General features: G+C 39.0%; 1 protein-coding gene across 2 annotated transcripts in view; it reads right to left on the bottom strand.

Moving 5' to 3' along the window:
• The window catches only part of ACVR2A (activin A receptor type 2A), a 66,020-nt gene that overhangs the window by 7,521 nt on the left and 32,174 nt on the right, over positions 1 to 26,325 (bottom strand). Inside the window, exons 2-8 of one of the 2 annotated variants that reach the window (XM_086615727.1) lie at positions 21,640 to 21,847; positions 19,581 to 19,690; positions 18,023 to 18,177; positions 9,292 to 9,315; positions 3,373 to 3,516; positions 1,950 to 2,093; positions 73 to 218 (exon numbers count right to left, since the gene is read on the bottom strand). In XM_086615727.1, the coding sequence (XP_086471853.1) occupies positions 73 to 218; positions 1,950 to 2,093; positions 3,373 to 3,516; positions 9,292 to 9,315; positions 18,023 to 18,177; positions 19,581 to 19,690; positions 21,640 to 21,847 (931 nt within the window). The remainder of the gene's footprint in view (positions 1 to 72; positions 219 to 1,949; positions 2,094 to 3,372; positions 3,517 to 9,291; positions 9,316 to 18,022; positions 18,178 to 19,580; positions 19,691 to 21,639; positions 21,848 to 26,325) is intronic. The other variant, XM_086615726.1, reaches the window with a different exon arrangement.

The following is a 26,325-nucleotide window of genomic DNA, read 5'->3' as shown; positions in this document are numbered from 1 at the left end:
CGTGCGTTCCACATCCATTAGCTCAAGGTTAAATATCAGCAGCCACCTGAACACATTTTGCACATACCGTACCTATGTGAGATGGCAGGTTTATGCCCATCTTTTAGCCCTGGTATATCCTCGTGAAGATAAGCCAAGCCTCTAGCCATGGTCTGAGCAATGTGACACAGCTCATTCCAGGAAACCACGTTAGCCTTGAGGAAGTCTGTTAACGAGCCCTGCACGACAAAGAAGAAAAACAGTTACAAGACCCATCTCATTCTCATCCGCTCAGAGAGAAAGCTTCTAGCTGGCCTGCACCACGGCACACGACATGGCTGCCTGCCTTCCTCTGCCTTCTGGTGGACCACACGATGATACAGGTACACACACGCTCAACTGCTGCTTTAGACAACAACAGACCAACCTTTGCATCATCTCGAGCCAACGAACAGGCTCCAGCTGCAGCTACACACCACCTCCAGGAGCAAACAGCACCCTGAAGTCAAGCCAAGCGGCACGCTTGCCACGGAGCTGTGCTGAACTGCCAGCCTCAGAAACGGGAGGCAGACTGAAGGTACATAAGTTCTTTACAAAGACCACTCTGCTTTTATGAGGGCGATTTATAACCTTCCAGGTACAGGAAATTACAGGTTAGACACAGCTTCCAGCACCCTGCTGTCCGTTCTCCAAGGCCTTTCATTGATGGACAGTTTAGTCTGTCTTTTCTTACAGACCAGCAACAGCGAACTCCAGTTTCACAACATACATCCAGTGTTAAATACACACTCTGAATAAATACAAGGAGATAATGCAAAGTAAAAGTTACTCAACACGAAGCACTTCTCTTCAAACTCCCTTCTACAGCCCGCTCCATGCACACGTTTTCATGGATTTGCACATTATCCAGTTTGTGAGATGTCACTGTGCCACGTGTTGCTGGGTGAAAAGCCAACACGACAGGAAAAAACGAACCAAGAGCTCTCAAAGCGTAGCGACTACACTTCACAAATGAAATACAAAAAATAAATCTGGATTTTCCATCAGAGTTGTCTCAGATGTCACTTTTCCCACAGGAGTAAGATTTTTGAAGCCCAGACAAAAAACAAACAAAAAAATGGCAACAACTTTCCAGAAAGGGAAATTAATTTGATATTATCTACTTGATCGTGAAGTTCTGTCAAAAAATTTAAATAGTTGGATAGTTTTAGGCTTCTAAATTATTAAAGCAGAGGAATAAGTGGGAAAAAAAATGCCAGAATGAAGAATGTGACATTCAATACTAGAAATATGATCTGTGACCCAGCCCTAATGCAGGAGCATGCTCACGTTATACAGATTTGTATCTTCTCACACCTGCTGCAGGTAACATCTCCCCAGTTCCTCTTTGCCTGTGCCAGTGCTAAATTTAAGTTTGGGATTTTGGTTTTTTTTTCCTCTTTGTACTTACATCTTCATGACAGTTACGTCCATTACAAAGAAAAATAAATCCAAGTGGATAAAATAAAACAGTGAATATGTTCTTAATTACATCTATTCATGTTTCTTATTGTGGTTATCACAATAGGATTGACATGTGTTACTTAATTCTTATAGACTCAAATCAACTAACACAAGTAAAACAAAAATAAATCACCACAATCTCTGCAAGATGGAGTTTAATTTAGATAGGTTTAGATGGGGGGGTATTAAAAAATACACATTCTAAGAAGAAAAAAAAGTAGAATGTATTTTTGTTTGTTTTAGAAAACAGCTCTATTAAGTAAAGACTGATGACAACTTTCTCAGTTAGCTGAAAATAAATTTAAATATATTTATAGCCAATGAAAAGAGACAAGCTAAAAGTAAGTGAAAGCTACTTTAAATTTTATTTCTTAGCTGTCTCAAATTCACATTTGGGACAAATTCCAAGGCTGTTCTCCCTCCACCACCACTATAAAAAAAGAAACTCCACTGAGAACTGAAGGTACCTTTTCATGAAACGCTGTGATTAACCAGAGATCGACGTCGATGCTGGTGCCTCGCTTCTCCGCGCCGATGAACTGCAAAATGTTGTCGTGCTTCATTCCAGGCAAACTGTAAATTTCGTATTCGTTCTGCCACGACTGCTTGTCCTTTAAACAACACAACACAGAGTTAACACCACAATAACCAAAATAAGAGGTGCTTTCCCTGACAAAAGTTTCCTCCCACAATTTACTGTGCATTTGAAAATGATCTATCAAAATTACTAAAATTGTTTTGTTTTGGGTTTTTTTTTGGCAAGACAGGATTTACTACCCAAAGAAAGCAGTGTGTATACTATTACCATTGTGAGGCTGATTATTTTAAAATTACAAATGTTTCAACTAATAACAATATTTGTGCTACAAACTACTGACTTAACAGAGAGAAAACTATATAAAACTTTTTATTCTCATATTACATATTCACATATAGTGGGAAATTGTCTGAACAACTTACAAATTTGTTGTAAACAAACATTAACTGTTGGAAACATCATCAACTATCACAGGTATGAACCACGGAAACACAAAGCTGTAGATTAGGACTGGAGTCTAAATACTGCACATCTTTACAATTGCTTTAGTCTTTGGAACACGGAGCAATTTTTGTATTTTATTGATCTACGAGAACCCCATCAAGAACTAGAAACAGGTTTCCTTCATTAAAAATAACGAACAAAGTCTCAGATTTAGTTTATGGTGTGCTGATGGCTAAAAGCAGCACAAATACATGCCATTTCTCCTGGAAGAGTAAGAACCTGCAGGTGTATTTATTTAGCCAGTGACCCTGTGGTTCATCCTCAGAAAACACAAGCACGTTGGATGTTTTTAATTGATGTAAAAAACTACCCTAATATCATTGCCTATGACCACTTTGTATCCTTTAACTCGACTGGATCTTAAAATCCTGAGCACAATCTGTTCTAAAACATGGCTTTCAGAGAGTGTTTGCTGGGAAGTAAATATTATCTCATTTAATTGAGGCGTATTTAATTGGAACAAGCACCTTATGGGTGTGCACTCCAGGACGTTCCTGCCAGGTACAATTTAATTTAAAAAATACTAACAAATTCTTCTCAACTGATCGAGAGGTGTGTGAGAGCTGCTCAAAACTATTCATGCCAAATACGTATTTTTATGACTACGAATACCCATAAAGTTCACAGAGTTTACGTTTCAATAATATGTTTGCTGCACTAAAATACTGGTTTTAATTCAATAAAACTCTACCTGCCCATTTTTCATCTCACTACATTTATTTCAACTATCTACATTTACAGTATTTACTGAAAATTCTCTAAAATAAAAGCCTCGTATTGTGACCAGAAAAGCTGATTTAACGTGATGATATTACAAGCAACACAGGACACTAAGAACTTCTGCTTACCTGAATAGGGAATATTTTGACCGCAACGTACTCATTTAGTAGTTGAGCTTTCCATACACAACCAAATCTTCCCCTGGCTTTGATCTCTAGCAGCTGCAGTGGCTTCAACCCCATCAACGGTGAAGGCGGTGGTGGTCCAGGATCCTGAAATCAGTTGAAAACCATTAATTCATTTTGCTGTTATAGGTGCTATCTGTGACAACAGCACCAGAAATACAGGCTCGTTAACTGAAAGAGACTTGGAATCGTATACCCAACCCCCTTGCAACAAATGCTCTCCAACAAACCAAAAAATAAAACATCAACCCTCCTCAACAGGAAAGAAAAATGGGATGGTAGAACATGCTCAGAGCTAATGCACAAGCGACAGCGTGACGACAGGTACGGTACCATCTGTCTAGCCAGGTGGAAAAGCACCACAGAAATTAAGGAATAAAGATAATCAAGCTTTACTTGTTACTTTTTTCCAAGAGGTAGAATTAAAGTGAGCACCCTTGATATGTTTCAGGGTTTTTTTTGGTCTGTTCATTCCTTTGACACAACGTGTGACCTGTTTAACCCTTTAGTTCACTGGCCTCATGACTCCACACAGCCACAAAGTCCATCTCCAGCCACCAGCCAGGAACCAGAGGATGTCTACGTTAGCGAGGCGGTTGGGGGCAGCCATGCAGAGGTGAAATCAACCCCTCACTCTAGTTACCACCTACTGGTTCCGTTCTCACCAGCTGTTGAGCCGACACCAGCACAGCTCTACTTCAAAACCTCCACTGCTTACTGGGGTCATAAGGTTGCAAACCAGTACATAGGCAGCCAATAACACTACGAGGTCTCCCAGGACACAACTAACTTTTTTTCCACTCCAAACCCTCTGACCCCCATGCACAGTGCAGCCATCTGGCAGGGGAGACCCAACATCATCGTCTCCACAGTCGGCCCCCCGAGCCACACCAAGAGCGGCGTGAGGAACCGCCGCACCGATGCTTCAACCTGCTGACCCACCTCCATTGCTCCCAGCTTTTGCTAGCGCAGATCACCGATATGTTTCTGAAACATGAGTTCTTGGCTGCACCCCAGAAACAGAACTGGAATTACATTTAAGAGATGACCCTGTCACATTTTACAGTGTTTACTGAGGGGCTAGCCCAACCATCCCTTTCCAAATATGACACCACGATCTGGGAAGTACAACTGCAAGTGAGATGCAGCTTCCATATCACCAATCTTACTACAGATCTAAACAATTTCCCTTTCTGGGAAAGAAACTGTGACAGCTTACTGAATACCGTGCATTTTATATTTTATACATCTCTCACATATTCTGTATCATACACATCATCTGAAAGTAACAAGCAGATTTTCAACTTTATTGCCAAAGATGTGCTTCTTTCTGGGCTGTCCTTTTCTCTCCACTCCACCACACCAGACCAGCTTGTACCTACGTCAGCCCCTTCCCTACCACAAACAAATACATCAGACCCATTCACACATGCCTCTGCATCAAAGAATATCACCCTATGCACAGAACCAGAGAAATGGCATCTGTCTGATCCCTGCTTTCCGCAGGAAAGTAAGTTCTGGTGTGGTCACTAAGGAGAATTGCCAATAACGTCACCATGAGAAACCAATACTGCCACCACCTTCCTTCCACATCCCCTGAGATCAGTTTAAACCACGACTTGTTCCTTAGTCCAAATGACTGCAGAGAACTGCGAACGCCAATGCCAGCGGTGATGGCATGAGGGCAGACTGGTAGAGCACAGCTGGGAAGGGGTGAACCACTGCTTTTGGTGGCACTGCAGGTCTATGGAGACCACACAATTCTATCACAAGTCTCAGTATTACACATGAAAGAAAGAAACATTGAAATAAAGGTAGAGATGTCGCTTTGAAATTACATCCACACTGCAGAATACAGTGGAAAACCCCCTCAAGTCTCCTGTTCAAGAAAACCTCCAAAACATGCACTAGGCTTCTCTGGTTTTTCCCCAAACACTTGCAGCTGCAATGCTGTTCTAAAGAGAAAGAATGGAAAACACTGGAGTAGTTGCTTCTACAAAATAAATGAGAGCACTCAACTAATAGTTAAGTTTGAGCACTTCAGTCAGCAACATAAATACCTTATGCACGTTAAAAACACATTTTTCTGAACAACTGTGGCTTTAAGTACACTCTACTATTACGAGAATGGAGACAAGTGCTTCTGTATCCAACACAACTTTCAAGGAGCTCAAGTGCAGGAATAAACCACCATTCTCTCGTTTCTTATTAAGCAACAAATCCTTCGAAGAGAACAAGTTTCATAGAGAGATGGCTTTGCAGCAATTTAAAGAAACTGTAACCTAATTCCACAAATTAGTAGCTCTAAAAGAAAACACCAAAGTTTTTCTCTAACTTGAAACAATTCCAAAATTCAAATGAGAGACAGTTACAATACTATCCTCAAAGAAGTATGAAATCCTTTTGTAAATATGGCAGTGACAGACGCTTAAAAGTTGTTACATCAAAACTGCAGGGTCTGAACTGGCCAAACAACAATACAGAAAATGAAGTTTAAGAGTTAAGTTCTCCCTCCCCTCCCGTGCTGTCTTTCATTCTGTGCCAAAAGCCTTTACAGACATTTCAGGCACCAGGGAAAGCACTGTCCTCAATTTGTCACAGTTGCAGTTACAAGCAAAACTAGGAACAAGATGCCCAAATGTACTCATAACAGCCTACTTCAACTTGTAAAAAAACCCTATTTAAGGCTCCTAAGAACTGTGCAGAATCTGGGGATTTAACATCAGGCAATTTTGCAAGGTTTCGAACCTAGTGACTTTCCTAAATTAAGAGAACAATTGGTGGGAAGTAACCCCAAATCCCACTTTGCTTTAGAGGCTAGAACATCTCCCTTGCCTTTCCATACCCTCCACCCAAGAAACCTGTTGGTGTTTTAAAGCACACTATGTCAATTTTTTTTAAAATCGAACATTAAGCAAACCACCACTTCTCAAAGATTTCATGAAAAAAAACTGTAGCACCTACCACATGCGAGAAGGCACTAACTCCTCAGAAGAACTGGCCAGTGAAAACTGGTTCTTACTTTCACATTAGACCCTGGTACTTTCCATATACCTGAATTTCGTATTTCCTAGAAAATCCTGGCATTTCAAAACATTTTCCTACTACCTCATATAGCAACCTCCCTGCATATCTCCCTTTTGTGTTGAAACACTTTCTATGAAGTCAAAACTTCCAGCATTATTCAGCAGCAACATCTCCCCCCAAATCAAAACAAACCCTGATTCTAAACTGAAAGTATAACTGCCATCTGTTAACATAACTAAGAACAGTCTTCCAATTTTTTTACTTTTTTTTTCCCTAAACAACTTTGTTAAAATCAACAGGCATTTATTCTAAAACTACAGGTACCACTTTTATACAGAAACATTCCTTGACAATATTTTCAACTTGCTCTGCTTCTAAGCGAAAGTGTTTAATATGCTACAGGCACAATTATTTTTGTATGGCTTTTTAAAATCACCTCTGTGGTGCCAAGGATGACCATCTAATGCCAGTGAGGATATTATGTGGATATGTAAGTCTAACAGCTTGCTATAGCTGTCAAAAAAATAAGGGCCCAATCTCTCATTCCTGAGCTTTCCCTGTCCCTTCCCTTGGACTGATTCTGGTACTTGTTTGACCACGCAGCAATTCAAGGCAATATTGCCTGAAAGTTTTTATTCATTTTTAAAATCAGGTTAGTTTTCTGATAGTTTAGTAACCTGAATCAGCCTGTAACAAGTCCCAGGTTAACAGAAGCAGCACGGCAAGGCAGAAGGAAGCAGGGCTCTCTTTGGGAGCAGTGAGCCACTGGCCCATGTCACTTCATCCCAAGTCCTCCAATGTCTCAGACACCCTCTGTCCTCACCCCAGGGCAGTCAGCAAGAATGTTCCTGCTGCACAATGACCTACTGCCAGCTAAAAAGCAGAAGCAGCTACATCAGCAAAAAGCACTTGAACTGACTGGGTCATACAAAGCACAACAGTCAGACAAGTCGGCTTTACTCGTCTGACATTGAGTATCAAAGCCATTGAGCATTACAACTGTGAGGTCGGGTTGTATGGTGATCTCAAAATCATGGACAGACACCTAGTTATGCTGTACCCTGTCATGCTTTCAAATCTCAAACAGAGCTTTTTGGTGTTGGTTTTTGTAGTTGGGAGTTCAGTCAGCTGTCAGTGCATACTAGTCATACCAGAAAAAGAACAGAAAGAAAAATACTCATTAAAGAACGGTAACTTCCAGAAACAGGTTTCCTTCAGTGACTTCACGAGTGGTTCTCAAGATCACAGAGAAGCTTAACAAACATGAAACTACAACTGTGGTTAAAATATGGCCAACTGAATAAATCGTTTATGGCATGTCCCAACACAGTCTGTCCATACTTGAGGTTATCTTCAGTCACGTGTCACGTATGGCAACTGAATCAGGTGACCCATCACGTACCAGAAGGGAAAAAAGGGCCAATTATCCAAATGGGGTTGTAAATAGACACACTTCTCTCTCCTGACTCCAAAATATAAACAAGTTCTCAAGCTTCCAGAGCACAAAGTGAGTTTTCTTTGTCAAATGGTGAAATACTTCCTTTTGATGACATTTATTTTACAGCTTATATTGTGAATATGGCTGACAAGTTCTCATGGAAAGAGCCTGATGACTGTCTTGGTTGTTTCCTTCTAGTCTGAGACTGGTTCATTTGCAACCAGATGATCTGGAAAGTTAAGATCTAAATACAGTAAAGGGAGTGAGAATTCGTAACTTTTATTATTATTCCAAAACGGGCACTGTGATTTGTATTAAACTACACTCCTTTTAAAAGGCAGCAATTTGTCTTTTACCCCACAAAACCCTCTATTTTATCGTACATAGCAAATCTATTCCCCAAAATAAGAAACAAAGTAGTTACTTGTAGGCAGGATACTTCAGCTTCTTCCCTAACTGAAAATAGGTCATTTGAAGCAAAACAGTAATACAAATAGAAGTAACTCTGATAAATCTTTATAGATGCGAGATATTCAGGATAACATTTAAATGGCACCATTCTATCTTCTTCTAAATTACATTTACAAGACATTTCAGCTATTAGAGACCTATAGAGACACTGGAAATTGAGCATTCATGTTACAACTCAAATATTGACTTTTTCAATATGCAATTTAAAGCCTAGCAATAATAACCGAGTTTCTGAATTAACAGTTTTCAGTTACTTGCATTAAATTACTGACACTTCATTTGAAAATATGAGCGAAAATAACTTCTGACCAGTGAAAAAGTCAGAGTAGAGACTTAGTACTGAAGAAATATTTACTTCTCCGAGCTCCTGCATCACACAAAGCACCATCACATCACCCCGAATCACAACACGAAGACCACACACCTCAAACAGGTACAGGCAGTTCGCAGGTGGGAGATGACAACAGATACCCAAAGACAGGACAGAAGTGGGCTGGATGTGCCCTCTGCTGCCAGGGCACCCCACCACAGAGAGACACTCAGTCGCTGCCAGCTGCACTGCTCCCACCACCCCAGACTGAGGTTACCAGCAAACCCTGCACCAGCACAGCCACTACCACCGCTCATCTGATGTGGAACTAGGGTGGAAGTGACACAAACGAGCTGGTCTTTAGTTGAAGAACCACAAACTGACTATGCCTGGTGTATTTCATGATCAATCTCTGCAGACATTCAACTTGACAGCCTGAGAAACTAGAGTAAATTCTATGAAATGTACAAACAGTAGACTAGATCTATATTTTTAAGCCAGGCATGCTTATCAATTTCTTGTCCAAAATACTAAAAACATGTAATTTATACCAAAACAACTTCTTACATGTCCACAGAAAGTTCCATAACCATGAACAAACATCAATGCATCTTACCTCAATCATTATATGAAAGGCGTGCTTGTAGAGAGGGGAAAAAACACAGGCAAAAGAAATTACTATTTATACCAAGAATGGGATGAAAAAACAGCTTATCAGAAAGAGACAAAGCAAATTGTGAATTAACAACTTCTAGCAATACTTTCCTATACTAATAACAGATCATTTAAAATAAAAAAATCCATCATTGATGTTAGCAACGAAAACCAGGCAAAAATAATATTATTATACAGACCATCAGCTGAATTGATCATACTACTAAACCCAGAATTGTCCACTGTAGGTGTATAAACATTGGTGTTACTACAGAACAGGATATAAACAGATGCAGAAAATGAAACAAACACAAGTTATGCAAACTTATTCCTTGTAATGTTGACAACTGCACACTAGAGGACAGCGTTGCATTTCGTAAAATTTACTGTCATTAGTAGGAAGCTGGGGAAAATAGAAAACTTTTTCATGTCTAAGTCATAACTAAACGTTATAAACAAATAAGTCATCATATGTTAGGGCTACATGACTAGATTTAACCAATCAATCTGGCATGCCAGAGGCGTAACTGGAACAAGACAACTTGAAAATGCTACATCCAACATAAAGGGAGGTGACAATATTAAAGACTCTTTCAAACAAGGCACGTGAGTTTACAGACTGTGGAATTAAATCCATTCTAAAAACCTAAGTCTCAGAGCACTGTTACTGAAACTTTAAACATGTTTTAACAGCACAAACTTATTTGTGTTACTTTCATCTCCTCTCTATGGAAGAATCTCATTGCCACTCAAGCAGGGAAGCACTGAGACACCTCTGTTCTTCCTCCTGTGCTTTCCACCTCAGTCATCTCCTTTGTCCTTTATAATTTGATCAGAGGATGTTGTGAGAGCACGAGACTCAAACACTCGGAATATTCAGTTGCCACGGAACAGCAATCATCCATTTCTTTACACTCAGTCTTTACGTTCTTGGGATGCTACAGAGTGTAGGGCCAACCAGAGGCTTTTCTCTGTGCTTGAGAGCTGTCTAGCACACACTTAGCATTATCTAAATAATTAATAATAGATGGGCTAAAGTATTTCTTGAAGACTAGATGAGCTGGGAGTCAGATTTATCAATACTGTAGTTAGCTTGCTGCCAACGACAGAGCACTAAGGAACGCTGGAGCCCAACAGGATCTCTCCCCTCAGACCACTGGAGATGAGGATAACGCCCAAGAGTTGGAAGCAGATTCCTGCAGGACCTGTACAGCCTGCAAATATTTTTGAGCATTTTGTAAGGGGAAAAAAAACCCAAACACCCTTTCAGAGCAGCTGATCATCTTCACCTTCAACTCTATGAGCTGGGGTTCCCATGGAATGACGGCTATTCCACGTGTACTTCTTACTACAAGTAAGATTCTGCAGCATAAACTCCACAAACCACAGGCACAGTTACTGGAAGAACTTCCTCCTCCAAGGCCTCCGTATTCCTTTGCCCAAAACAGTAGCCAAGCAAAATAAAAATATTATTCAATCTGATAGGAAACAGCTACTGGACAGAGTAACAGAAATATCTCTGGGTACTCGTGTTTCTGCTAACTCAAGTAGTCAAAGAACAGACAATAACTGTGAAAAGAATTAAAAAGCATTGCTTGTAGGAAATAGTTACTCCAACGTCTTTCCTATGGCTGTAAAAGGTTTATTAGTCATTTTTTTCAGGCTTATTTGTTATTAAAATTCTCCAGCTCCAAAGAATTATGTCAATTCCTCAGAAATAATGAAAAAATACAGGAATCCAACCTTTCTACTCTTACCATAATGAGAAACTGCACACGTGAAACTGATAAATAAGAGTCCTCTCCCATGCCTCTCACTACTTTAAGGGGATCAGCTTCCCTCAAACACTAATAAATTAGACACGTGTGAAAATTTTCAGAGAGATTTACGCACATCAATGGACCTTCTGATTTTGAAGTCGCTGTCCTTCCCTTCAGACAACAGACCACCACATCAGACTTTTCATTAGAAATGGAAGTATCACCAGTTCAAACAGTATCAGGCTATCACAGAAATGCAAAAATGTGCTTTCTTATTTCAGGAATTAATACAACTCTTATAAATTAAACCTGGCAGCAATTAAACCTCCCCCAAAACAGCTGTCATGTACACACAAATGTATATAAACACATAAACTTCCTATGTGCACTGTCTGAACGCTACTTCTGAAGGTTTTATCAGGGATTAGGGAAATGACTGCGGTATTTGTAACCAATCAGACCAAAAAAACCCCAAGCACTGTGGTCTTTTCCAAAATCTCGGCTATCCACAACCATATTCCGAACTTCAAACACGTTACAAAAAAACTTTATGAGCATGGTGTTCAAAATAAATGCAAATCATTGTATTACAAATTTATCGCGCCAATTCCTTCATTTCTTCCTAACTAGTAGCCAAAATATGACACCTGCATGTTCACCCACACTCCTTCAACTTCTTTGGATGCTAGGTAAAACGAGTTACTTTTGTATACTTTGTGAAACGTGCAATTCCCATCCATTTAGTGATGGCAAAGATGACCTGAAAGGCACCAATCTAAAACATCCAGGACAGCACATCTAAGAGTACGCAGCAAACTGCACTGCATTATGGAAAATTATTAAAAAGCTCCTGAAGGCAGAGTACCCGACTGCAGACTTCAGAGATCCCTATTTCAGCCTTCCTGTGACCGTTCCAAAGCACAGAGACTACAATCTACATGTGGCCTTGATAATATAGATTATTTTTAATACTAAAGCCAGGAATGAGGTACAGTACTGAAAGCATAAGGTTTATAAAACAATGCTTTGCTTGAAGGAATGCAAAAGCACAAAGTAACTTCAAGTGCACTATATAAATACATTTGAAACTTTTTTTTTAAATTGTATTTTAAAGTTCCCTTCAGGCTGCCATTCAGGATAAGATACTCTAAGTCCGCATTTGCATTTTCTTATCTCTTGAAGATTTTAAAAAATAAAATAAAATACAGCTGCATTTATGGTTTATTTAAATGGAGATAGCTCATTCTGAAAGAAAATTAGGAATTTGAGAAAATACTTTTTTTAAAAAAAATTTAAAGCTCTGAAGATTTAGAATTAGAACCTGAGTTTTGGACATCTGGTTGCATACTGAGCACTGAAAAAGCAGGCGTCACTTTATGTACATGGTTTTTAATTACATGTCCCACTAATTTTTCCCTCCGTATAAGGCTTTAATTAAGGAACTGCATTCTTCCAGTACCCTACACCCATGGCTTTGGTTTGTTTTCTCTCCTTTACATAACCCTAACATGGTTGTGCCTCACAGTACCACAAAGGACAGCACCAGATCCTTCTCCTGTGCCATTCCAGCTATTGATTGTCATCAGCTACAGAAGAAATTCTTGTTAGTCCTGAAGATATGAAATACAGTATTAAAAAGTGTGAAGTCATGCACACAACCAGAGCAACCCAAATCTCGAGATCATTCAGTTACTTCTTTTTAATACCACCATTGCCACTCACTGGATGTTAATAATTCATTAGCCACCGATACGTACCCAAACTTAACTCCTTCCTAGCTAGCCACAAGCTCCAACTCAGTCTTCAACTATTTTTTTTTTATTCTTCCTCTTTCTAAGCTCCAGCTTTTCTTCGTTGATCAATCTCTTTTCCCATTTCATATAAACACCTGGCTTCTCCCCTATATATTTTTTCCAGTAGCTACTTATCTTCCTACATTTGGAATAAGTCCTTGTAAAAACATCTCTCCCTTTCTTATTCTTCATTTTTCAAGTGTTATAGTATTTCTAATATCTGTAACAACCAGAAAAAAAAGGTGGCTGGAGGAAAAAACCTAACACTTGATTTATTTCTGCACTCTTCTTCAACATCCAACTGCAATTTTCCCAGTGTGTCACTGGGATAAAGATTATCCCCCAAATTTTAAGGGCACCAGGTAGATTATTTGATGTGCTAAAAGTTAATTTAGAGAATAAAAACAATAAATTAAAATATTTTCCCATGCCAACCATGAAATTTTTCCCATTACTAATTACTTTTTGTAAACAAACAATTCAAGTTACACACACATGCACCAAAAACTCCTTGGCACGGGTCTGGTGGTCTAGACCAGATGTCTGAGGTCAAAAACTGCAGCAAAGAGCAGTGCTTGGTTTGTTACACGTTCTTTTCCTATTAGTTTCCAAGACAGAATTTGTTTTTCCACTGCTACACACACAGTCAGACCTGTAATCAGTAGTTCAGAATCTTGCATCTGCCACTGCTAGAGATTTGTTCCATCGTTATCCACCTCACGTTATCTGATACTGGCTTTAATTCTGATTTCTTAAAACTGAAACATGAAAAACATGACATCGCTACAAAGATCTAGTCATACTTGGGTGTCTTCAGGAAAAGATACTCTGAAGACAGACTACCACAGTATGGTAGCGAAGGGAGCCACACCAAAATTGTCATCAACCAAAATCAGAGTATTTTTGACACTCAAAAAAAATTTTGTGATAAAATCAGTATCTCTTTATATTTGATACATGTGCTTCAATTATTCTTAATTCTTGGTTCACACAGCACAAACACACATATATATAGGAGCAGTGAGGTTCAATCCTATGGGGTAAAAAAACCCAAATATCCCAAAAGAACATTATTGTGCTCAGTACAGGGAATACTGCGTGAAAACCTTAAAGCAAGTGATATATAGGAGGTTAAAAGCAGAAGATGTAGTCATATTTTTCAACTACGTCATTATTCTCTCTGAGAAGAGAAAGAAATGTTAATTCCAAGCAACCAAGCTGCATTTTATGGACACTCGTAATAGACAGCCACAGTTCAAGTAGGATCTCTGCATTCCAGATTTTTAAATCCCTGGCAACACCAAACAGGCCTAGATCAGGGCTTTCTTGTGCTTTGTGATTAAAAACATGAAGCTTCTTTGACCCAAGTTAATGTCAAACATTTCAAAAGAAAGCACAAAAATAGGTTACGAAGAAAAATGACATTATGCGAATCTGTGACACTTTTCTGCAACCCTCTCAACATATGACTCGTATTTTAAAAACAACCCAAAACAAAAAAAGCAACTCTGTGATCCAATAAGATATTCATAACTTGGGCACTCAAGAAAAAGGAGAAGAGGTTAATCTCTCTTTGCACAGTATGGATGTAAAATGTTGGGAGCCACAGCTCTGTGAACTGATAAAACCCAAATGTGTTACTTGTGTCAGCTACGCTATAAAACAGGTTCTGGTCCTCTCCATCAGCTGACAGAGTGGTAACACCACAGTTGTAATTAGCATTGACTGACAACTCTGGCCCAAGCTCAAGAGATGTAAAAAAATAAATGAGCATAACATACCAACTCCTTGCCATCCGTGTTCCTATTTCCACCAGGAAGGTTAGCAGGATGCTGTGGGGAAACCTAAACTACACCTGATGCGGTAGTGAAAGCCTTTGCGTTTCATTTTTGGGGTACTTGATGCTTCTGAGTGGAAATTAACTGGGTGAGAGTAACTCTTTCTTTACACAAACACACAGATTTGAGTACTCAACATACTCATCATTCTTTGGTAAGTTTGATCAGACATGAATATCCATTTGCTGCATGATTAAATCAAATATAAATAAGAAAATGAAATAGTTCTTTCAAATCATTCTACATACACACACGTATTTAGCAAAGTGACAGTTGTTAATAACTCATTTAAGAATTTGAAGAGTGACAGACTTTTTTAAAAACTTGACAGCTTTAACTGGAGAGCACCCAGAGAGTAACGTGAGGCATACAGTCACCAGCACAAACCAGAGACAAAGCAGTGGGTGAGCCAAGGCTAATGGGAGCAGCAGAGCAAGAGCAGGTCCCTGCACGGGCAGCAGCATCCCGGAGCACACGGGGCTGTCCCAGCTCCTCTCCCTCGGATCTCCGCAGTTACCTACTCCTGCAACCCTCCACCTCTCTACCCAAACACCTGAAAGAATGCCAGAATGAAACGTGGAAGGAGAAAACAAAAAACTATCTCCTGGTTTCTAATCTTTCAAACATATCAACTAGTTCTACTGCATGAAATTCCACAAGAATTGCCTGTACATTCCAAGGAAATATAAAGTTACGTTAATCCATGCAGCTGAGAGCTGAGCTCGGTCTGTGTAGGAGCTGCCTGCGTGGGATGAGCACGTACCATGAAACAATTTTACTTTCAAAAGAAAATCGAAGTTGCCTGCATTTTCTCAGCTATGTCCTTCATATTTCACTACAGGTTCAAAAGTTTCATCTAGCATATTTCTTCCTTTTTTTTTTTTTTTTTTTTTTAAGTATTCCAAACAATTTCTTTCCCTTTTGTTCTCTGATGTTTTTTACTTACCATCCCTTCATCTCCTAATTGCTCCCAAATTTCTCACTCGTCAGCATTTCCTCATTTCTGTCTTTTGCTTATTCCTCATCTATCCCTTAATTTTTACTGACAGAAAGATGAATACCAGGGCGTACTGCACCTAAGTGTTTCCACTGCCTTCTGGGAATAAACTGAGTAAAACGAGATAACCTGTATCTGTGTATCATACAGAGAAAACCCTGTTTTCTAGAGAGTATCTGCTATGCATGTGACGCATCCATTCTAGCATTTGCTGCAGAAAGATTTCTACAAGAATCCATTTGCCTACAAACTCTACTCATGCCCTAATTATTAAACATAATATTAATATTTAATATACTAATTGCATAAATATTTAAATGTTTGTTTCGTGGTTATAAGACTACTAATACTTTACCCTTTCTTCCTGCTTCCCCTGCCTCCTGTTCGAATCAGCTCTAATCAAATTTGAAGTGGGAAATACTGCTCTGCTGCATATGGGAGAATATTTATACATTCTATTTCCATAATAATTTAATTTAGTTTTTCAGGCAGAAGTAGCTTTTCCTGACTTTCCACATCAAACCTTAATGCCTATTCACCACAAGATAGGAAAATGTTATTACACCATAACCAGCTCAAGCACCAACATATACTTATCCCAACAGATAAAATCTCAGCATTAACAAAAGAGGCGATTATCCTATTTATTAAAAATTTATGACGTGTCCACTCCTGTACCAAACAAACCCCGCAAGAAGAGAACTGCAATATAAAGGAGGAAGAGGACCAAAATTCAAGTCCTTGATATCTCACACGTTTAACGCTTGCTTTTCTATCACTTTATCGATTACTTAATTTCTTTAAGTGTAAAAGGAAATCACATGCTGAAATTATTCATGCAACCAGTAGTTATGAATTGGATCTTACAGCGAAGGCTACTAGGTTGATGTAAAGTCCCAAATACATAAAAATTGAGACGGATGAAGTAATTATGCTAACATAACATAGCAGATTGCACGAAGTTCGAGGATCTGCAATACTTTCTGCAAGGACAGGAAACATACTTTTTTCCTCTAAATTATGTTCTTTCATTTGGCAAGAACATATGTCCACTGTCTCCCCCCAAATTTTTCTTCTCTATTAGTACGAAACTGAAACCAAAACAATTTTATTTATCAAGCACAGGCAACACTGCTTCCTGGAACACCCTGAAGCCAAGCAGTAACACTGAAAATATCACAGAAGCTGGCAGTACAGAGCGAATACATCCAAATGCTTTTTAAATGCAATCCTACCAAAAATAACAAGTGGTTTAGTTTTATTTAATCACAAATAGCATCATCATATCATCATTGTATGAGAGGCAATGTATTCTGAGTGGTCACTGTACTGAGTTAGGAAACTTAAGCTCAATTCCTACGGTAAAAACCCAAGTGTTGTGGGACTCTGGTCAAGTTGTTTCTCTATTTCCACTACAATTTCTTCATCTTTCCTACTTCAGTCTGAAGAATTTGCCACCTTAACTCTTTTCATAAAGGCCTTCTAACATCAATTAAATCTCTAGATATAACAGAAGGAAGAGGAATGCTAGTATTAATATTAATGACACCTACAGAATCAGCTGGAGCCTGACAACAGCAGGAACTACACACATGCAGCCAAAAAAAGGTTTGTTTTGATGCAACACAGCCGGTTTACATTTCAAAATTTGGAGACCACAATCTCATAATATTTTCTAAGTAAAACCCAAACATTGCTGAAACTAAAACATTTTAAGACAAAACACAAAATACATAAACAAGGAAGAGAAGAAAGATAAGGGCACAAACTGAGCTAAGCTCTGGAACTGTGCTGAAGATTTTCTTTACATTCCCTTTAACTGATACTGGCATCCCACTTCCATGTTTTTGTAAAAATAGTTAAGCCTCTACTAATTACTGTTTTCTATTTGCTGCAAGTTGCCAGTATGAACTAGCATTTCTCCTTCATTTTTGCTTTAAACTAAGCATTACATAAAGCTCCACCTGTACACAACTTTTAACTCTGTGGGAGTCCAAACTTCCCACAGCTGTCAAGCAATACTACATCTTTACCCTCTGAAGTTGTGTACTCAGTTTTCCTCTTCCCAAACACACAGATGCGTAAAAACATTAAGCAGTTGCTCATACATTGACCAAAGACTAATTAAAGGTTATTTTAAGTAAAGCTTAATTTTCTGCTTTTGGGGATAGCAAACATTAGCACCTCCAAACCAGGAAAGTAACAGACTTCAGCCACGTGACAGATGCACACCCCTTTCTCTCCCCTCCTCTCCAGCAAATGGTTTTACCATTCAAAAAACCAAAACCATAACGTAGCGACTTACCTGGGTGGGAACGAGCACTGGAGGATACGCGAGCTTGTGGTGTCTGTACATCCAAAACGAGAAGAGCACAATCACTGCAATTCCCATTATAGGCACCAAGGAATAAAGCAAGGTATTGAACAGAGGTGGCTTAGGTGTAACAGGGTTGGAAGTTGCTGAAGGGAAAAAAAAAATAGACATAGCTTTTAAGAAACAAAAGCCATGCAATGTTTGAAGCATCTCACATTCTGGTTTTCTAAAAATTCTTGCAATCAGCACAAGCAGCTAACAATATTTGATTAAATACTATTTGATTAGCGTACTCTAACATAAACAGACACATATATAAAAGGCAGCGTTTTGGAAAGTGCAGAAAAAAACCCACCTTAGACCCCCAGATTTACACATCAGCACATCTAACTTTTTTGTGCTTCTGAGCTTGGCCTATCTACAGAACGTAAGACGTGTTTGTATTTTAAAAAGATTGCAAGAATGCCATCACCTGATGAATGAAAAAAAGAATCAATACAGAGGTTTAGTCTTTGGAATGCATACAGTATGATGTCATTCCTAAGCAGAACAGGCCAGAAATAACCTGGCAACATTTCCATGTGCTGTTGATCTGCCGAAAGTGGAAGTTCTCTAGGTGAAAACACGTCCGTATGACCTCAAGAAAGGCTCCAGAGAAGCCCTGCTTCTGAGGCAGCTGGTACAGGGGCAACCACAGACCCCTGGGGCAAAAGAGGTTTCATGAAAGTGAAAAAGAACGTCAATTATTGCCTTAGCAGTATCACTGACAAAAGTGACAAGAATACCTCTTGGGTCAAAGGCTATTTTAATCTCATAGAAAAAGTTATTTAATTTCATAAACAACTTCCTCTGGACATTTGCTGTATTCAGTTCAGTTATTAACATTATTCAGTTTTCCAACAAAGATTAGATTCTTGACTGGAAGAAGATATGCAAGAATAATCAAATAATCTTTTAGTTATTGTTTTTTAAAACAATTATTTGTCAAGTCTGGCTTTCTGATTTTCTTTGTAACCTGGGAGGAAATTCTTTCCCCCTTTTTAAAGGTTACTGTGTCAAATTACAGAGAAAGTCAAAAGGTTCAATTAGTTTAAAGAAATAGCAAGAGTATTGTTTCAAGAAGAGAAGCATCCAGAGGCTGGTACATGGATATAAGGATGATATGGCTTTTAGCCCAATGATTTATAAGACACTTATGGAAACTTAACTATACAATTAGGGTAAGCTTTGACAGTAGCTTCTGTATCTTAAAACAGCCAATTATTTCAGATTATCCTTCCTTCTCACCCTTGGAAAAGAGCTGAAGTACCTTTTATCAATTTAAATGACTTCTAGTATAGAGACCTTTCAAAATGGAAGAAATGAACTGGCAATTTTCTAGGCTCTTTATGTGAATGCACACAGAGCTCTATCATCTGGGAATCAGAAACCTTCTGGCAGGAAAAAACTGACCACAATGTGAAGAGTCTTATCTCCTGAACGTGCACAATATTAAACATTTCTGAACTCTGCTAAGCAGTTCCTTCATAAACGTGTCAGACTAACTTACGTTGCGTGACCTCCATCTCTGGAAAATAGAAAAAGCGTTCATTACACATGTTGCCTTCACAGCAACAGAAAAACACTTCAGGGCTGTCCTTCTTCTCTATGCAATCATTCCTACGAAAGATAATAATAAAAAAAACTTATTAATCTTAAGCTGGGCTTTTTTTGTTCAAGAGAAAACAGTTAAAATTTAAAAAGGAAAGTTCATTAAATTATCCAGGATAACATACACCCAACTAAGAGTTAAATCTGGAGAAACAAATTAAGATTTTGTACATTATTTGATATCGCAATGACATATAATTAATATTAAACTGCAGGAAAGGAGTGCTATTAACAAATAAGCTGAAACTATTGAAGTCAGTACAGAAAAGCAGGACTCCTGCAGAAGACAGCTTGACGGCACAAGAGATGAATTTGAAAATCCTGCATAAATAGTTGGAAGATTTTAAATACAGCTGAAGATTAGCAAAAAAGTTTTGGGTTCAAAGAATTAGTTTACTTTAGAGATGCAGCTCTTATAATCACACTGTACTGTAACTTCCATGAACCATCTATTCTTTGAAGTTCTTAATCTGCTGTTGTTTGGAGTTTAGAAAACCACTCTTCGACTCCTCGAGATAACCTTTTGTTTAATAGATATTTTAGACCCACACAGCAGCACGCATTCTTATGGCAAGTGACAGTTAATGAGGTCTTAGAGCCAGACAAAAACTTTTACTCCTTTTTCAACTATTTCCTTACTGTCCTTCCTGGATTTCCTTTCTTCTTCCAATTTCTTTTATTTGCCCAAGGGAGAATTTAGAATCAGTTTAGATACAGGTGGATCTAGTAGGGTAAAAATGCTACAGAACCTCTTTCTATTTCCAAATTGAAAAATTCTATTTCCATTCTAAAAAATTAACATTTAGAAGAAATAAACTTAGTTCAGATATTGTAAATATCTCCCCTTCTTCTGCAAAGCTACAACTAAGAACAGATTTTAAAATTAAAAGTGCCTTCTCATCCTGAGTGACTTACAGCTACTAGATACTAGTAGCAACAAATAAGATTTCTTTAAAATTGTTCTTTGCCTTCCAACACAGCCAAATTTCAGTCATGCTGCGTAAGCAAACTTGCAGATGCTTTGCTACTTCTCTGAGAAACAGATAAATCAGAACTGTTTGACTTAGCTTTAAACTGTCATTAAAGGAGAAAACATTCTACTGTGTGTGAAAACTTTATTTGGAAGAAATTACTGTAATGATTTCTTCTAACTCATTCAACATTTAAGAAACACAAAGAGGAAAATTTTCCAAGATATGGCTAAAACTATTTTCTAAATACATTTTAATGAAGATCTATTATGAATTTATTTTCTTAATTCTCTTCTTTTCTAAACAATAACTAATATTGTCAAATAAAACTTAGTACAGTATTTCAAAGAACTCTAATGCCATTTCTTAAGAGAGTCACGACCTTTATTCAGCCAGTATCTAACAAACCCCGAGTCCTGCTGTTACTGCTGACAGGTACTTGCTAGACCATCTGTTATAAAAAAAGGACTGGAATTTTAGAATATTCAACGTCTCTTAGAGCTGTCACTGAGGTGAGCTTTTTAACATATTGGCAAAATACTTCCAACATTTAAGTAAAGAGCAGATGCAATGCGTTGACTTTCCTACTCCAAAGACTTTGGAAAAGTGACTACAGAATTTTACATTCTGGTTTCAATAACTGTATTTGCATTGTTTGGCAGCAAGAAGTCATTAGAAAATCTATTATTAATGGCCTGAAAAAGAATAGATTTTTTAATATATAGTAAGAAAATCCAGGAAGGTAAAACATGTCTGCAAACAAGACAAAGTACTTAGATGATGTCGGGTCCTAAATACAGGCAAGCAAGTGAAAAAAAGATATGTGTGTGTGTGTGCGCCTAAAAACAAGATAACTATTCACAGACTACTGTATTATCATCCTTTGTCTCCAGTACTGTCTGCAGAGGGAAGGTTGTATAAATTATGGACAGGCAAACTAGTTTAAAATTACAATTAAGTTTAAAATTTATAGGAAAAGTCACTTACCTGTCATAACAATTGATGTCATCTAGCCAGCAACCTTGCTTCACAATTTCAATTGATCCAGAAATATTCTTCCATGTAGCAAAACAGTGTCGTCTTTTATCTTTATCACCATAACAAGGTTCAATACCACTGCGATTTGTTTTATCTTTTTCCCAATTAGCGTTGTAGTAGATGCACTCCTGCGTTTCTGATCTGCCAAGTATGGCACCTTTCGGGAATGAAAAGTAAATCACAATTAAATGGCATTCTGAACGATGAGACACACCAGTCAAACCCAGGATGTACTAAAATACGATACACCACTTGCATCAATATACCCTCTCCCCTCCTCTATTTAATGAGGAAAGAAAACACTGAAAGTTCACAAGCGTTCCAAGGAAGTGCTGAAACATCAAATAAATATCTTCTCTGAAGTCAAACAGTGACTTGGGTAACTTACCAAGATTTGAAGAAACAAAAGAACAAGTTACAGCAATACTTTTCCCTGAATAGCAATAGCAAAGAAAATTTAAAATATTGAACAGTAAAGATCTAGTTATAATATTAGCCAAACAAGAAGTTTTAGCAAGTAGAATTCACCAAAAGGCATTTTTTTCTTTCATCTTACAGCCAAGTGGTGCTCAGAGGCCAAAGCACTGATGCAGTCTCTATTAAACACGATGGTGAACCCAAAGAGACTAGCAGAGGAGCTAACCTATCCTGATAGCATGGCATTACTGGTTTTGTCATCCCAGTATTCGTAAAAATAAAAGTTTCTCAACTTTTGAATTTCATTTCATCCTTTAAATTACCAATGCAGTTGATTCACTGACGCCTACTGACAACCCACAGCAAAAATCAGCAAATACGATCAGACCGCGGCACCTCGAAGTGGAGCTAACTTCATAGTTTTCATGGGATACGAAGCACCAAGCTGGTTTCTGCAAAGGTAATGAGTTGTTAGGATGCAAAACCATTAACAAAAGTACTGGAAGGGAGGAACCACTGGCTTTTACTTCTGTTTTTGTCTTGCCAAATACTGCCAAGAGCGTGTCATTAATCCTCACACAAGCTTCATCATTTAAGACGTGTTAAAAACATGGTAAAGCAAGAGTGAGAGCGAAGAGCTGGAGCATTAGAGGACATGCTTCAAAAGCGAGGAATGGTCACGAGGATGACAAAGCACGTTTACTTTGTCTGTGCACCCATCTAATATTTTCAAGAAAGACAGGTACATCAGATATCACGCCACAGATCAGATTGAAACAGAAAAGGTCTTCCACAGCGGCCACCTTCCTCGTTATTTGTATCACTCATTTCCTCCTTTTTTCACACACATTCACGATAATTCTGACGCACGAGCTGTTGTTGCATTGTAGCCATACCCACACCTCTCCTTCTCCTACACGAGGGTGGAAAAAGCAGAGCAGCTCTAACCCTTACCTCTTTTGTGGGATGAAATCTCTGTCACCCAGGCACTCCACCCAACATGGGTAGGAGGAGGAGGTGACTGGTACACTGGTAGGGGCTTCCATCACAGAACAACTCCTCAAACACATCCAACTGACTACGGTAATTTTTCTCACAGTTAACAGATCTGACTGTACAGGGACCAAAAAACGTGCACCCCTCAGGGTGACGAGAATTGCTTGATGCTGAAAATTGCCAGCAGCCCTCTTGAACGGCAGCACTGGACATGAGAGCCGAGCGCAGCGCTGACCATACTGGGCATCCCACTCCACCACCTTCAGAAACTTTTGACTTTGACGCGTTCCTAAAATAGGCAGAGGATGCTGCTTACGCCTTTTGGGCAAGAGCCTGGCTGTTCAATGGGAGAAATGCACTAGCCAGCTGGTAACACTGCGAGATGCAGCATGTTAGCTATTATATTCTTTGTGCTGCGATGGCCTGACCTTTACAACTCCCAGCGATGGCAAGAAACAGATGAGGCAACAGATTGAACAATTTGGTTCTGTCAGTGCAATAAAGCAGAAGTCCTGGATTTATCTCATACGTGCCATTCCTTTTCTTCCGCTGCCAAGTCTAGCTTTGAAGGTCCACAGACAAGCTAAATTTGATAAAATTCAGAAACTACAGTAAAATTAACTTTGCACAAGCGTTCTCCTTACACGTCTCCTCTACTTTCTTATCCATTAATGCTCTGAATCGGTTCAACCAACCCAACTGGCCAGCAATCACACTGTTGGTTTGGTGACTTTGGAACCGACTGGAACGTGTAACCACAACACCTCTGCTAGGGGCTGAGGGACACTGGCAATAGGTCTGGCCAGACTAAACTGATGTATGCATGTACCAGGACAATCTTGGCTTAAACTTTCAGAGTAGAAAAGCAGGAACGTGGTGGAAGCGAGGGAAGAAGAGATGGGGAACCACACAAAGGCAGCAGCCCTGAGCTCACCGCACAAAAGAAGCATCTGCTTCTACCCACCTCTGCCACCCCCTCCGCAGGAATCAAACTCTTGGAGGAAAAAGGCAGCTGGCATTTACAACAAAAGCAGCTTTACTTGGGTTCCAGTTTAGGCACAGTATGCCTATAACGTAACTCTTACACCCACTTTGAGTGCTGACATTGTTTTCCTATGAAGTTGTCAGGTCTTCAGGAACTTTGAATCTCCAGTGGCAAAACTCTGCTGTTGAAAGAAGCCATGTGCCAAGCGTCCGCAGAATCCTACGGACTGAACTTAAAGTCTGACAGCTTCTGAGAGGAGAAGACATTGAAAAAGCCAAGAATATTCAAGTCCATGAGAGAGTTTAGTTTCGGCACGTTAAGACAGATCACATGTAACATATGCTGTTGCCGTCCTGCAGGTAGTGTGCTGCTCCATCACTACACATTTGTGCTCGTCCACAACAGCTGCAGTAAGGAAAGAAAACCAACGTTTCCCAGTGAACTTCTGAACTGCTGCTAATACAGGATACACTGTAATTGTTGGCAGCACAGAAAGCAATTTTATTAGGGTGTCCATGTGCAGTCTGGAAAACCTCACCTCGGTAGGAATCTGAAGGACTGGCTACCATTTTTTCATGCGGAAAGACTATGTGAATGCCTGAAAAAAAAAAACCTAGCCAGTTTTTTTAATTATAAAAAAGGAGCAAATGGTGAAATCTATGCATAGTTAATAAGGACTATACTAACATAGCCCTAATTTAGAAGGGGATTACTGGAATAAGATACTGATGAAATACGAATTCTCTATTACAGATATGACTACATTACACCCAGAGGGAAAAAAAGAGATATCAGCTTCTGGGAGTTTATCATCTAGCTCTGTTTAGGAAACCTGAAGCTGTGCAACACAGCCATACTGGTCTGTAATGTGGGAATGCTTTCGTGCCCTTTTTCATAAAAAGTCTAAAATGTGACCATGATCTTCTCCCTTATTTCCTGAGAAGACTTCAAAACAGCACACTCCCCAATCCCCAAATACTGCTTTTGCAGCATACTTGGCTGGTGACATCATGTAAAGACACAAAGGCTTCCAATCCAAGGGAAGATGAATCTGAGGTTCCTTGCTGCTTTGTGAAATCTAGCAAAATTTTTAAGCTGAAGTCATGAAAACTGGTGAAAAGGCTGCAAAGATTAGTTTGATGGCACTGAGGTCCAAAACATCAGCACGGAAAATAATCCCAAGTCTTCTGAAAGCCAGCCTATGCATGGAGATTGCTCTGATGGGCACTCCCAATGGGTACCCAACACATCTTTAACTAGAAAGGAACTAAAAATAAAAGCTTTCCAACTTATTTCTGTGTGTCTTCCAGCACTAGACAGAACTACAGACTTCTTTTCTATCTAGTGTGTTTCTGAGATGTGAGATGTCCTTCCTCAAGCCTGAGATGCTGGAAAGAGTAATCACATCTGTATTTCATGGCTGCACAACCTACCGAGCCAAGCCCGTCACGCTGTACTTGAACTTGATTCTACTACAAGCACTGATGACGGTATTGGTAAGGATTTGTACACAGGAATGCTAATGTGACAGAAAAGGACGTGTTTTTTTTTTTTTCCCCATCTGCTAAAAGATCTGAATTGTAATGCACTGCTCTACAGGAGCAAAAAAAAAAAAAAAAGGACAGAAAATGTAGCACGGACAGAAATAGCATCTTGGAAAAACTTCAGTTACTGCACAGGTATCTTTTTCAAGTACTTGTCCATACACGTTATTCTATTTGTTTCCACAGTGATTTCACAGAGACTTTCTAGACCCACAAATGCATCTAAGAACAGACTACAAATACAAACTAAAACTGCCCAGCTTTGATGTTTCCACAAGCAGGAAGCAGGTTTTTATCATTCTGCATTTCTTCTGATAACACTCAGAGGAACGTTTCTCAAAGGAAAAATATAGAGGTTATTTTCAACCTAATAAAGCAAACTGAGTTAGAACAGAAAGCACCTATTCTGTCCTCCTTATACACACCAATATGGGCCAAAACACGTTCTGCTGATCTTTAGACAAGTATTAGTCCTGTTATCATTGTCCTCAATGCTCGCAGGTCAAACAAGGACTGTACTTCACATAAACTGAGCCAAAGTACACTCATTAAATCCAAACACAACAGCAATTAACCTAGGCAATGCAAGAATCAGGGAAAAGACCAACAAGACAGTAAAATAACAAATGACCTGAACTGTTGTCGCACTGCCTCACACAGAAGATGCGTATCTTTGCAGACTAGAATTTCTCA

Source organism: Tauraco erythrolophus, chromosome 8 (assembly GCF_009769465.1).
Source record: "Tauraco erythrolophus isolate bTauEry1 chromosome 8, bTauEry1.pri, whole genome shotgun sequence".
In the NCBI taxonomy this organism is placed as follows: domain Eukaryota; kingdom Metazoa; phylum Chordata; class Aves; order Musophagiformes; family Musophagidae; genus Tauraco; species Tauraco erythrolophus.
The sequence above is the reverse complement of the archived record's forward strand: the minus strand, read 5'-3'. Positions and strand labels throughout refer to the sequence as shown.